We start from the raw sequence: 13152 nt of genomic DNA, 5'->3' as shown, positions 1-13152 counted from the left end.
AGTGCTTAGCTAGGAACCTGAGGTACGTACTTGACTTGTTGGGAATTAGATTCATTTGCATGCGTGGGGCTTGGATATGTTTGCTCGTTGTGTGTTTATATTGCTTGACTAACCTCTTATGTAGCACTTGGCTAGGGACCACAGGTACGCACCTTTTAGCTTTGATTTGTGGAGACTAAGTGCACGCTAGATACTGAGCAGGTTCATGTGATCCATGTCATTTGTTTAGCCTGATTGATTGATTGATCTTTGACCCATATGCTCCCATGTACCCAATTCATTAGTAGAGACCGAGTTCCGGGCCTAGAGGGGTGCTACCTCGCATGAGGTACCTTCCCAATAGGTAACCTGATCCCCAAACCCAAAATCTAGTTTCGTAGACTGCTTTTTCCATACTGGAGTCATTAAGGGTTTTTGTTCTTACTTGATTTTCCCCTTTATAAAATAAAAATAAAAAGTAAGTGGCGACTCCAAACAAAACCGTTCCTCACCGGGGACGGATTTTCCAAAACCCGAAAACACACTTACTTTCCTATTCTTTTAAAAAGTGAGTTGCGTCGGCCCGTGGATTGGGTGAGGGTCCACACCTTACCTTTACTACCAAACCCTATTTCCTTTGTCACCCTCATAAGGGGGCAACACCTTCTTAGAAGAAGCAAAAAACTCCTCCACCCTACATAGGGTCGAGGAAACACCAAGACTTCTCAACTTGCTGGATAGAATCTTCCACCCCCTTAAAAACCCTCTTCTTTCAAGAAACACCAAGAAGAACCTCTTTTCCTCCACTAACCAAACAGAGCAAAATAGAAATTGTCTTGCTCTATTACTATGCAACTCTAACAAATAATGTTTGCCCCCCTTTCCCCCAAACCTTTCTAAAGGGTTTTGCATCGTTAATAACACAACAAGTCTCAACCTCTTCCACTAGCAAAGCCAAACCCTTTCTACCAAACCTAATCCAAGAAGAAAAGTTTGGACTACTTTTGTAAATCTTCCCAAGAACCTTCCCTTTGACCTTATCAATTGAAATCTCAATGGTTTTCGAATCAACACTAAACCAACACTTACCATTGGGAGAATCCATTGTCATTGTTCATTGTTTTCTTTGGTGACTTACTTAATTTGATAATGAAAGTATTAGAGTGGTGTAAAAGTAAAATGATCTAGCAATTTCAAGGACAAAATTTTTGTAAGGAGAGGAGATTGTAACATCTCAACCTTAAGTTTGGATAAATGCATAATTTGATTATTTAAAAAAAATGGCTTAGTTAAATATAATAGGGCTTTAATTTTAAGTTTTGGGCTTGAAATGTACACATTGATTTTAGGCTCATAGAAAATAAGAATAAACAAAAAATGGATGGTTGAATTGTCTTTTCTCTGTTAGAAATCCTATAGATCTATGTTTGGCTATCTCTCAATATTTTGTATAGAAGTTACATGGCAAAGTTTCAAGATCATTCTTCAGATCAATTTATATACCTCAAGGTAAACACATCTAACCTTGATTCAATATTTGGATTGATTTCTTTTCAGTAATTTGAAGTAAATAATTTTAAATCACTTATTTATTGAAAATCTGAATCTAATTTAGGTATTAGATGATTTATTAAAAAAGAAAGAAATTTAGTTAGGAAACCTTGGTCTAGGGTTGAACCTTGTTGCATTCGAAAGAATTAAGGCATTTTATGGTCATAGCATAACACTATTTTACATATATGTTTGAAATAGTGTCGTAAACCATTTTATACTTTGTTATTTATTTTTCTATGCTTTAAAATTATCAATACGTTTGAATTCTCTAAAGTAGATTAAGTAATATTTTTTAAAAATATATTTAAATTATTTTATTTATTTATAAAATAAATTGAAAATATCATATGATTTTGTTGATTATTATGTAAAAAATCTACTTTTTAATTATTATGAATTATTGATAATGTTTTTTTAAACTCTGGTTTGGTCAATAGTTGACCTTCATTTTTCTTAGTGAGGATATTGATGCACAATAAGGATACTATTGGTCTTTAATATACTAATGATTGAAAGCTATTCTATTCAGCAAGAGGAACAAATTGAATCTAGTTATCTACTATAAGTCTCACTATTTAGATATAGTATTATTAGTGGTGGGTTAAAGTAAAACATTGGTTTATGAAATTCTTTTGAGCACAAGTTGATCATGTTAAAATGTATTATATTGTTTTATCTTTATATTGAAAGTGTTGAATTGTTCAAAAAACTTAAATTTAATAGCTAATTACTTCAACTTCTTATACATTTAATAAGGTTATTAATTTAGTACATAAACAATAAGATTTTACTCTTATGAAACATAGAAAGGTCCAAAACTGGAACTTTCTTTATCAAATCCAAGCACATGTACCATCTCCACTAAAATTAATTTTAGTTGGAACTTGATACCAATTGACTTCTACATTTAGGACTATTCAAAGTAGAGATAGAAATGGTTCCTATCATCGTGCTTTAAAGATTATATTTTTATTAAAAATAATGATAATTTTGATATTTTTGAAGTTTTCAATTAAATAAAACATTTGTTTCATTTTTCTCAAAATCGATCACGTGAAAAGTGCGAGTCCCTTATCCATATACTCTTCAAAAATACATCCAACCTTCTTTATCAACTGCTTTTAGTTTACTCTTCCATCTCCATCAATGTCCACCTTCTTTATCAACTTGCAATCCTCCATCCTCCTCTCTTGCTTCAACTCCAACGATGACAACACCTATCTTAGCTCCTCAACCAGGCTGCCAGCAAGCCGGAGAGCCCCAATCAGATCAAGAACCAAAGTCAGGACTGGAACTGATACCCGTCAAAGAGAGCTTAAAGTTTGAGTAGGAACAATACATCGTCACTTCATCTCTCTTAACGTGAAGTGTAAATTTCTGGTAGGATATTGATATAATGGAGCCATTTTAGGATTTTGTTCTTCTTTTCGTCTTCCATTTTTCATCCTCTGGTACAAATTAAAAGCTTGGTGGTGATGTTTATGGTACGCAGGGTGCAGACCACACATCCCTCAGCATGATTACTTGGCAGTTGCCCAATTCTTTATTGTTAAAAAGCTAAAAATATATTTCGGGCTACTCATTAAGCAAGAAGTCCAGGCTATACTTATTTTCTATTTATATTTCTTGATTTGCATTAAAATATATATATATATTAAATGCCATCAACAATTCATACTAGTATAAATAATTTTTTAGAGGTTAAAAAAGGGAACACATTCAGATGAAGTAGCAACAATATCAGCAAGTTATCAAAATTAATGACTTGTAGAGACTTTTCACAAGTAGCACCAATGGAGGATTGATCCATTAACTTCTACTTAATTCTTCATTACCAACCTATCTTGAATCAACTTCACTTTCAAATAATTATATATGGTATATAGATACCAGATTTTGCATATCGATATGATGTTGCATGAAGACATGAACAATGCGGTATGAATTCATACACAAACATGCATGGTGTTAGACATGACAACCTCCTAAAACCTAGAAATGATATCATAATGTAAATTTGTTAGTTGTTAGTTGACCACATTGATCAAAAGATTCTTATTCGTGCTTTTGGAACAAAGTTATCAAATGTTATCATGACAAAAGTATAAAATAATAAATAAATAAATCCACAATAGGCCCTATAACAGAAAACCACAAAGTTCTTCCCATATTTCTAATAAGAACAGAGCATAAAAATAAGGAGGAAGTGTCTTAATTGATGCTTGTCCTATTTATAAAGCAGCTAAAACATCTTTCTGATACATCAAATGACATTACAGTAAGTGTTCTAAGACTAAAAGCTTTCATGGGGAAACTTCAAGATAATATAAACAAAGAAATAACAGTCAGTGTTCCTGACTTATACAATATGAGTGAATCACCAAATTTACTTGATTTCATACTAGTTATATAATAAATTTTATTTGATTTTTTAATGTTAATTTTACTATATATAGAGTGTCAAAATATTATTTCATTTTATATAGTAAATATTTTAGAATTATTTTTATAAAATTTTATTTATTAATAATATTTTTAATATGAAAGTTTAATAAATAAATTTACTACTTAAAACTAATAATGATAAAAATGTCAATTTGACAATTTAGAAAAAATTTATGTGCTAATAATATTTTTAATATGAATGTTTAATAAATAAATTTAGTATTTAAAAATAATAAGGATAAATTGTCAATCATCTGATTTAGAAAAAAATTTAACTTTATCAAACAACCTTAATACTTAAAATAAAATTTTCAACTTAAGAATAATTTAACTTAAAGTTATTTTAAATTGTTAAATATTAAGTATTAAATTTTACCAAACACACTCTAAATTACGAGACCCAAAATTTAGAACATAAAAGAATGCCAACTAGATTATAAGCTCCTAAAATGTTCAGAAAATGGAAATAAAAAAAGACCTATAAATGAACTTTATAGTTCACATGTTCTTATAAATCAATGACATGAAGCAATCATGTTGTTTAAGAGCCAACCATAAATTAACAGTGCCATAATTAAAATATACATATGGATGGATTAGATGGGTAATTAGCATACAAAAGAAGACTCATCTTAGGGCTATTAATTATTATAAATGATCAAACTGAGATTTCTAGAAACTAGAGATTAAATGTTACAATGTTCATACTCATATTGTCAGGAACCGGAACTCTTGAACTGTATTAATTGGCCAACTACCCAAAAGCTTTAAGCTATGTGATAATAAGCGAACAATCCAATGTTAAGGTAATAGTTATAACAATATGCCATTACACTTCTTTTTCCTTTGTGTTTTCTTCTCTCTAATTGAGGTTGAGGCAAAGACATAGAACCAAGAGAGGAAAAACAAATCAGTTATATCTTTTATGTCATACACAGAGCTCAGTACAAAACTTAGTCCTAGAATCAACTATCAGATTCTTCAAACAAATTCTCCATTCAAACAGAGTGCACCATAACATACAACTAAAAACTGTTAAAAGAAAGCAAATTCTGAGAGACGTTTGAAAACAAACTTAAAAGTTATACCAAATGAATATCATCTCCGGTTGGCTGTGTCACAGATGGCATACTTCAAGAATAGGGTTCCCAACCTTGACCTGGAAAAACAAACCTCAGATTCTGTCAAATTAGCTATATGGATGCATGAGTCCAGCATCTAAGTATTAATACCATATCCAAGTCAAAGTATTCATGGTCGAAAAGCACAAAATTTCCAAAACAACCATTAAAACAGGGACCAAGAAATGAATTGTAGAATCTTAATCACAGAATAAGGAGGAATCATGTTTATATATACTTTTAGGAAGAGATCAAGGAATAGCTCACAGGAGCTCATCCGGTTTGACATTAATGTCATTGAAATCCATGTACTATAGAAACTGCCATTTCTGCCAAATATCAAATGGCAATTAACCTATGAAAGCACAAATATAGAACTTAAATTTGAGATATTTATATTAACAGGCAAACTGGTAGGACTCCCTCCTCTTCCTTAATGTTTGCTACCTCGAACCTATCAACACCTGAAAGTTTTTACATAAAAAACAAATTAAAAGAAGAAAAAAAAAGTCAGCAAGAATATAGAGCATAAGAGAGAGAGAGAGAGAGAGAGAGAGAGAGAGAGAGAGAGAGAGAGATTACAGGAGATCATAAATAACCCCACTTGTTATTAGCATATCAAGCCGGAACAGATTGATGTTTATATCTGTGAATGGACAATCCCATAGGAACACATGAAGGGAAGAGAAAAGTTGATATGTGACCTGTAATAAAACTAGCCACCCACTTGTATCTGTGTGTTCCATTATATATATATAAAGATTTCTTCCTTTATCCTAATTACCAAGAAGACAAGGGCATGAGAACAAGAAAATGACTCTACCACCCCAAAATGAAGGCATGTATTTCAGCCCAGCTAGAGACTGTGTAAAGAGTTCCGGATAGCCCCTTCCAGGGAGAGGAATTTCCTTCAACATATTCTTTCTGTTTCTTAACCAAGAAATGAAACAATGGAACAAACGAAACTCCAAATTGACTGCCCACTCTCTTTAGACTTGAGCTTGACCCAATCACTATGCCTACATCTGCATTAAGCAGGCAAAGTAAGTCACCCACAGAGTCTCCAATATAGACAGTCAAGTTCTTTCTGTCATTGCTGCAGTTCTCTAGGATATTGAGGAAAGCTTTAAGCTTGTCAATGGGAGACTCCACATTTTTAACAATTTCACCATTGGAAATAGACTCCTTGAAAGCGAACTCATTTGCATGAACATTCAGAACATGTAAACCCCCTGCCCAATGAAAACAAACAAATAAATAAATAAACAAAATATGACTTTATGTGTAGATTCATCACATAATCTGCAAAAATAAATTTCATGAATTTTTAGCTATAATATTTAGCTCTAAATTCTAACTAAGCATATCCACTTATGTTTGCTGTTGACTGATGTATATGTATACATATGTTATCCTCAAAGTTCCAAATTTTTAAGGTTCACCATCCTTCCTTCCCCACTAAAAAAGAAATTAAACAAAAAAAAAAAAAACAAAGCTAATATATTAAATAAAAAATTTTATTTACTAATCACCATCATTTTCAATGTCAACATTCAAATGAAAATTCTTTAATATTCATTGTAAAAATAAACTTACTTGACTTCTAATATAGTATTTGGCAACAAGAATGTAGTTTTTCATATATGATTATTTTGCCTATTTTTCTTTTTAATGATCAATTTTTAATTTTTTTTAGTACATTTTAAATAATTGATATAATAAATTCTTTTAACAAAAATAAAAATAAAATTTTGAATTTGATTTTTCCTAAAAATTATGGAAAATAGTTGAAGATATATGTATCATTATATCGTTAAATCATGTATTGTATTATTTATCATATATGTATCATAAGATACACTTTAAGATAAGATACATAAAAAAATGTACCTAATTGTTGTATTGTATTATCGTAAATTTTCAACAACTATGTATGGAACAACAAAAACTCAATTGTTTTCCTACGTTGCTGGAGGGTAAAGAGGAATTTTCCTAAGTAATGAGACATTTTTAAAGGTTTTTTACTATGAGAAGATTTGACAAATTATGATGAGATTTGAATGGCTACAATTTGTTTGTAAATAAAGTAATTGATTTGTATGGTTGTATATTATATTTATTTCCTTATTCCTTCCCTAGAAATCTGTCTATAATTAGGTTCCTTGATTTAGTCCTAAATTAGCTATAGCTTGGTCAAAAAGTTTTAGTCATCCTTTTTGAGAATCAAGTGTGAGAAATTATTCATTCCTTCATCCACAATTAAACAAAATCCATTATGTCCAATGATGAAAGTTTCAGAAAATATCATCGATATTTCAACAAAATATTTTCTATTGGTACACCTTGACATAATAAGTAGGGTGGATATGTGGAGTGGGTGAAATTTCGAACTTTTTTCTTGTTTGTCGCAGATTTATTGGTGAAATACCAATATTTTGCCAATGTTTCAACTTTATCACCAATTTTTCAGCTGCCACGTCAACACCGCTACCCTTTTCCCACTTTTAAATGTCGAAATTGTGGGCCTAGCCCAAAGCGTACCATCCTAGGCCTCACCTAAACGTGCTCAGCCCATGCTGCTACATGGTGAGAGGTAGGAAACTGTCTTATTAAATAGGGCATTTTTTTGTTTCACACTTTCAATGTGGGATCTGTTTCTTAAAGCTATGAAAAATAAATGGCCCTCTACGCAAAGAATTGAACCTAGGTCTTGTGAGTGAAATGTTTGGCCCCTATCATCAAACCAAGTGCGCTTCAATGTTATTAATTTACACACACATACATATATTAATAGTTTTAAATAAAAAATACTTATATATTTTATCATTTTTTTTTATATCCTTCAATATATGCAAACTAATTATGTTTATATATGTATGTATATATGTTAATTCCTTCCTTAAAACAACTTCAATTTATGTATTATTGTTTCTTCTATCATTTTTATGAGTTTTTCGTAACATTTCATGAGTTTTAATCCATTTTCATCGTGTCGATATTTTTAGTCAAAACTTCCCACCAATAAATCTTGATATATTTGTAAAATTCAACTATTGATATAACCATTAAAACTGACATTTTCATCTTTGATTATGTCTATGGAAGCATTCTTGATATTTCCTCCTATCAAATTAGAAATGGCTTAGAACACTCTTTAAGGGAGAGGTTGTAGCCTTACTTGAAAGAATTCAAGGGGGTTAGTTATGGCATGCATGAGCACACCTGAGGCACACCAAAGAGCCTCTATGGTCAAGTGCATGACTCCACCACACACCCACTTGCACAATATCTTAGGTAAGGCATAGGAGCGTTCATGGGTTCCTAGTGGGCAATGCAACACATATCGACCTAAGGCAAAACTAATATCATAAGACCCTATAGTGCATGATGAAGCAAGCTCTAATATTAATCAAAGGGTTCACTTATGCCAAGGAAATTGAGGGCATGGTAGAACACATTAGCACGTGGGTACATGCAAGTAGACTTGGAAGAGGAGCATGCGAAGCACATAATTAAGCTGCCACTCATTAGAGGCATGTTTGGTTGAGGCAAATGCAAGAGATTGTTTGGATGACATGTGCATGTAGTTGTGGTAGTAATAAGACAAGTTGGGAAAGGTTTCCTATACTCTTTGTTTTGTTATGCTTGTTGGCTATGTTGTTTGTGTGGGTTGTGCATATGGGTTGGTTAAGCCAAGTCTTAGCACCATCACAAAAAGTGAAATAAATTTGTGGCATTGTATTTTATTAGAATATGTGGTTATTTTTGCAAATCTAATTATATTTCTCCTTTATTTTCTCTAATTCGATTGTATTCTATACTTTAGGCAAGTTTTAGATTTTGGAGTAATTCTAGGAATCACATATTTTAAGGATAAAATCTGATTTAGTTTCATATGTTATTTTTCTATACAACTTGTTCATATATTACTTGTCATCCATCTGATTTAGAATGAACAAATTATTTAGAAACATGGTTTTCATTTTCATGTAGTCAAAGTTGGAAAAGAATTTATGGTTATTCCCTCTATGAAAAAGAAAAAAAAAATAATAATAATCTTTGTTGGCCTTCATTACTAGTTTTTCCTATCCTTTTCTTTTCTTTTTTTTTTTTCTTTTTTTCTTTTTTTTTTTGTCAATTTTGCTTGACCATGTCCGAAATCTTTGAAAATACCTCCACAAATATCTCTTCATTTCAAACTAAAGCTGTCACAGATCTAGACAATCCAATGTTCCAAATTACAACAAAAAAATTGAATGAAAAAATTTTCTGAGTTATCCTAATCAGCGAAACTTTTTCTCACAAGTAGAGGAAAGATTAAGCATTTTTGTGGTACCATTAAGGAACTAAAGAAGTTTGATTTATCTTATAAATTATGGGAAGTAAGAATTTCACGATTATGTCATGGCTGCTAAATGTGCAACTAAAAATTGGTAAACAATTCTTGTACCTCTCCTCAATCAAAGAAGTTTGGGATGTCGTCTTGCAAACCTATTCAAAGAAGGGAAATGCTGCTCGAATTTATGAGTTGAAGAGTATGATTCATAATACAAAGTAGAAAATGTCACTGTAACAACCTACAACAATACCTTGAAAGTTTAGCATTAAGAGTTGGATCTTCATTAACACTTTGAAATGGAATCTACAGCAGATGCATCAATATTGACTAAGATGTTGGAACGAGATCATGCATTTGACTTTCTTGCTAGTCGTAAGCTTGATTGGATAAGGTAAGTAGGGTACTTGGAAAAGAACCTTTTCCATGCTTAAGTGAAGTTTATTCTTAAGTATGTAGTGAAGAAAGTAGAAGTTTCACGTTAGCACCAGCCTCACAAGAGAATTTGCCATCAAAGCTACTCAAAATGGTAAACCTAATGGTCCTTTGGGTTCCTTCAAATCACGACAAAAGAGGGCTAGAGAAAAAGATTATAGATGGTGTGATTATTGCCACAAGCTAAGACACATGAAGGAGACATGCTAAAAGTTGAATGGAAAGCCACCACTTGGTGATAAAGGAAACAAATAGCTTTTAATGCTTATTAGAGTGTTACTATAGAGATCCCAAAACCAAAAAGTGCTACTCAATCCTTAGTGAAGTTTATATAAGATGATGGGACAGTTTGGGAATTCCACTAACTCATCCGCTCTCTTAGCACAATCAAGTAATATAAATCCCTTAGTGTTTGAGAATTTATGTGATTCTCTAACTTGCAGAAATCAATATAGAGTTGTAGGGATTTAGGTAAAATAAAGTAGTTTCCTAATTGTAACACTTTCCTAATTTTCATGTAATTAGTAAGGTTGTCCCTTGATTGTGGGGGATTGATAGGATTGTGATACGATGTCAAACCCTCTTTAAATAGGTTGTAGGTAATTTGTATATATAATTTTCCTTTGTAAAGGATTATTCAATATAGCATAAAATATTTTTTTTCCTCATATGGTATCAAAGCTCTCGCTCTTTGGTAAAAAATTTATGCAAAATCCTACGTCTTTTCTTGCTGAAAAAATTTTATGAGAAATTTGATTCTCTGAAAAATCCCTTCCTGTTGTCCATTATTCAGTCCTGATTATTATTCAGCCATGTTTGAAACATCTGAACTTAACCCTATTGCTGTGATTACTGAAAACCAATCTAGAGAGATGCAACAAAACTCTCCAAAAGAGGAGTTGCAGAATATTCAATTGTCATCTATTGAATGGCAGAAACTACTTACAATGGTCACAAGTGGTGAAGACTTTTCTGAAAGGAAAAAGGAAATTATGTCATTTGATGGGAACCAGACCTACTTAGAATGATCCTACCTTTGTCAAATAGGATGAGGAAGATTCCATGATCATGTCTTGGTTATGGAATTCAATGTTGCTGGAAGTAAGCGGTACTTGTATGTTTCTAACAAGAGCAAGGGAGATTTGGGAAACAGTTAGCCAAACCTATTCCAAGATGCAAGATGTAGCCCTGATTTATGAAATCAAGACAAAAATAACAACCAAACAAGGTACTCTTTCAATCACTGAATACTATAATGTCATGAAAGGACTTTGGCTTGAATTGGACTATTATCAAAATTTTCAAATGAAGTGTAGTGAAGATGCTGCTATGTTATTAAAGAGTGTAGAAAGGGAAAGGCTTTTTGAGTTTCTTGCAGGACTTAATCTTAAGTTTAACCAAGTCCAAGTGCAAGTTTTAGGAAAAGAAACTCTACCCTCATTGTAGGGTGTTTTCTCAATAATTCGAGCCAAAGAAAGCCAAAGAGGTGTCACGCTTGAATCACAACCCCAAAAGGGTCTACCATGGTTTCCACAAAAACAAGTGATGAAGGAATCAAGAGGGATGCTAAGAGACAAGGAAGCGCAACTGAAACCGTTAAGAACGAGTCAACAAGGTTGTTCAACCATGATGGAGTATGGGGCACTTATTGTAAGAAGCCTTGTGACACTAAAGAAACTTTTTTTTTTTTTTTTTTTTGATAAGTAAACAAGATATGCATTAGAAAAAGGTTAAAAGCCACAGAGCATACAGGGAGTATACAAGGCGGCTAAAGCCTCAAAAAGGAGCCACAAGACCAAAAAAAAAGGATTACCTCCCCTTAAGTGGATGCTACCCACTCCAAAAAGCCTATTAGGGAGAGAGACTCCTCGCCTAAATACACTTTGGCCCAGCTCCATAAGTTACAAATAAAAAAATTCTTTAATTTCTGGATATTCAACACACCCCCCCTAAAAACTAGCCTATTCCTCTCCTTCCAAACCGTCCAAAAAATACACAACGATATGGATTTCCAAACCTTTTTCCTTTTCTTCCCTACAAATGGGCCCCTCCAGGTAGTTAAGATCTCCTTTACAGTTTCTGGGAAGACCCATTTAACATCTACTAACCCAAGAATAATATCCCACAGAGCTCTAGCCACTATACAGTGTATAAGAATATGATTTACATTTTCTTCTTCACAACCACATAAAAAGCAACAATTAGGGAGTTGCACTCCTCTTATCTGGAGCCTGTCTAGAGTGAGCACCTTCCCCCACGTCGCCTCCCAATCGAAAAAAGCAACTTTAGTTGGCACCCTATCCACCCAGATGCTCCTTGAAGGAAAAACTATGTCATTAGGGTTGTCCAACAGCCTATAAGCTTCCTTGACCCTAAAGAGACCATTTCTTCCTCGCCTCCACATAACTGAATCTTCCTCCAAAGAAGGCCTATGACCCCTCAAGATGTGAAGCAAATCCCCAACCATATCCAACTCCCAATCATTAAAGTCTCTCAAAAAGATTAGGTTCCAACCTCCTTGACCAGAATTTTGGTCCCACATCTCCTCAATCGTTGCGTCCCTATGCGCGGCCAGAACAAAGAGGTGAGTGAAACAATGGGACAGCGGTGTGTCCATGCACCAAGTATCTTTCCAAACTTTGATTTTGGAGCCCTTCCCAACTAGAAACACTAGATTATCCCAGCACCAATCAGATTCTTTCAAAATCTCCTTCCAAACCCCTACTCCAACCGCCCCACTAGCCTTCTTTGACCTCCATCCATGATCCTCTTGCCCATACTTCGTTGTGATCACTTGCTTCCAAAGATTATCTTTTTCACAAGCAAACCTCCAAATCCACTTACCAAGCAAAGCTCTATTCAGCATGGCTATTTTCCTTAAGCCTTGCCCTCCCTTGTTATTTTCTGTGCAAACCACATCCCATTTAACTAGATGAATTTTCCCCTCCAAGTTTCCTCCCCCCCATAGTAAGCCTCTTTGAGCTTTCTCTACTCTTTTAGCAACAGACTTGGGCATTCGAAAAATAGACATTTGGTATATTGGCATTCTAGCCAAGGTGCTTTTTATAAGAGTGATCCTCCCCCCTTTGGAAATGTACTGCCTTTTCCAAAGCGCAAGTCTCCTCCTAACTCTCTCTTCCACTCCATCCCACATAGAAGTAGCCCTATTAGGAACCCCTAGAGGGAGTCCCAAATATTGAGAGGGTAAGGATCCCATCCTGCACCCTAACTCAACTGTCAGCTCATGAATCTCCTCCATTCCTCCAACTGGAATGATTTCGC

General features: G+C 33.4%; 1 protein-coding gene across 3 annotated transcripts in view; it reads right to left on the bottom strand.

Moving 5' to 3' along the window:
• Positions 1–5273: 5273 nt before the first annotated feature.
• The window catches only part of LOC117912501 (bifunctional TH2 protein, mitochondrial), a 40538-nt gene continuing 32659 nt past the window's right edge, over positions 5274–13152 (bottom strand). For 2 of the 3 annotated variants that reach the window (XM_034827092.1, XM_034827093.1), the window contains exons 6-7: positions 5682–6331; positions 5281–5563 (exon numbers count right to left, since the gene is read on the bottom strand). In XM_034827092.1, the coding sequence (XP_034682983.1) occupies positions 5919–6331 (413 nt within the window). In that variant the 3' untranslated portion in view covers positions 5281–5563; positions 5682–5918. Of the gene's footprint in view, positions 5564–5681; positions 6332–13152 lie in introns of all 3 variants that reach the window. The other variant, XM_034827094.1, reaches the window with a different exon arrangement.

The sequence above is a fragment of the Vitis riparia genome, chromosome 4 (genome assembly GCF_004353265.1).
Source record: "Vitis riparia cultivar Riparia Gloire de Montpellier isolate 1030 chromosome 4, EGFV_Vit.rip_1.0, whole genome shotgun sequence".
In the NCBI taxonomy this organism is placed as follows: domain Eukaryota; kingdom Viridiplantae; phylum Streptophyta; class Magnoliopsida; order Vitales; family Vitaceae; genus Vitis; species Vitis riparia.
Note: the sequence above shows the minus strand (reverse complement) of the source record. Positions and strands in the feature narration are given on the sequence as shown.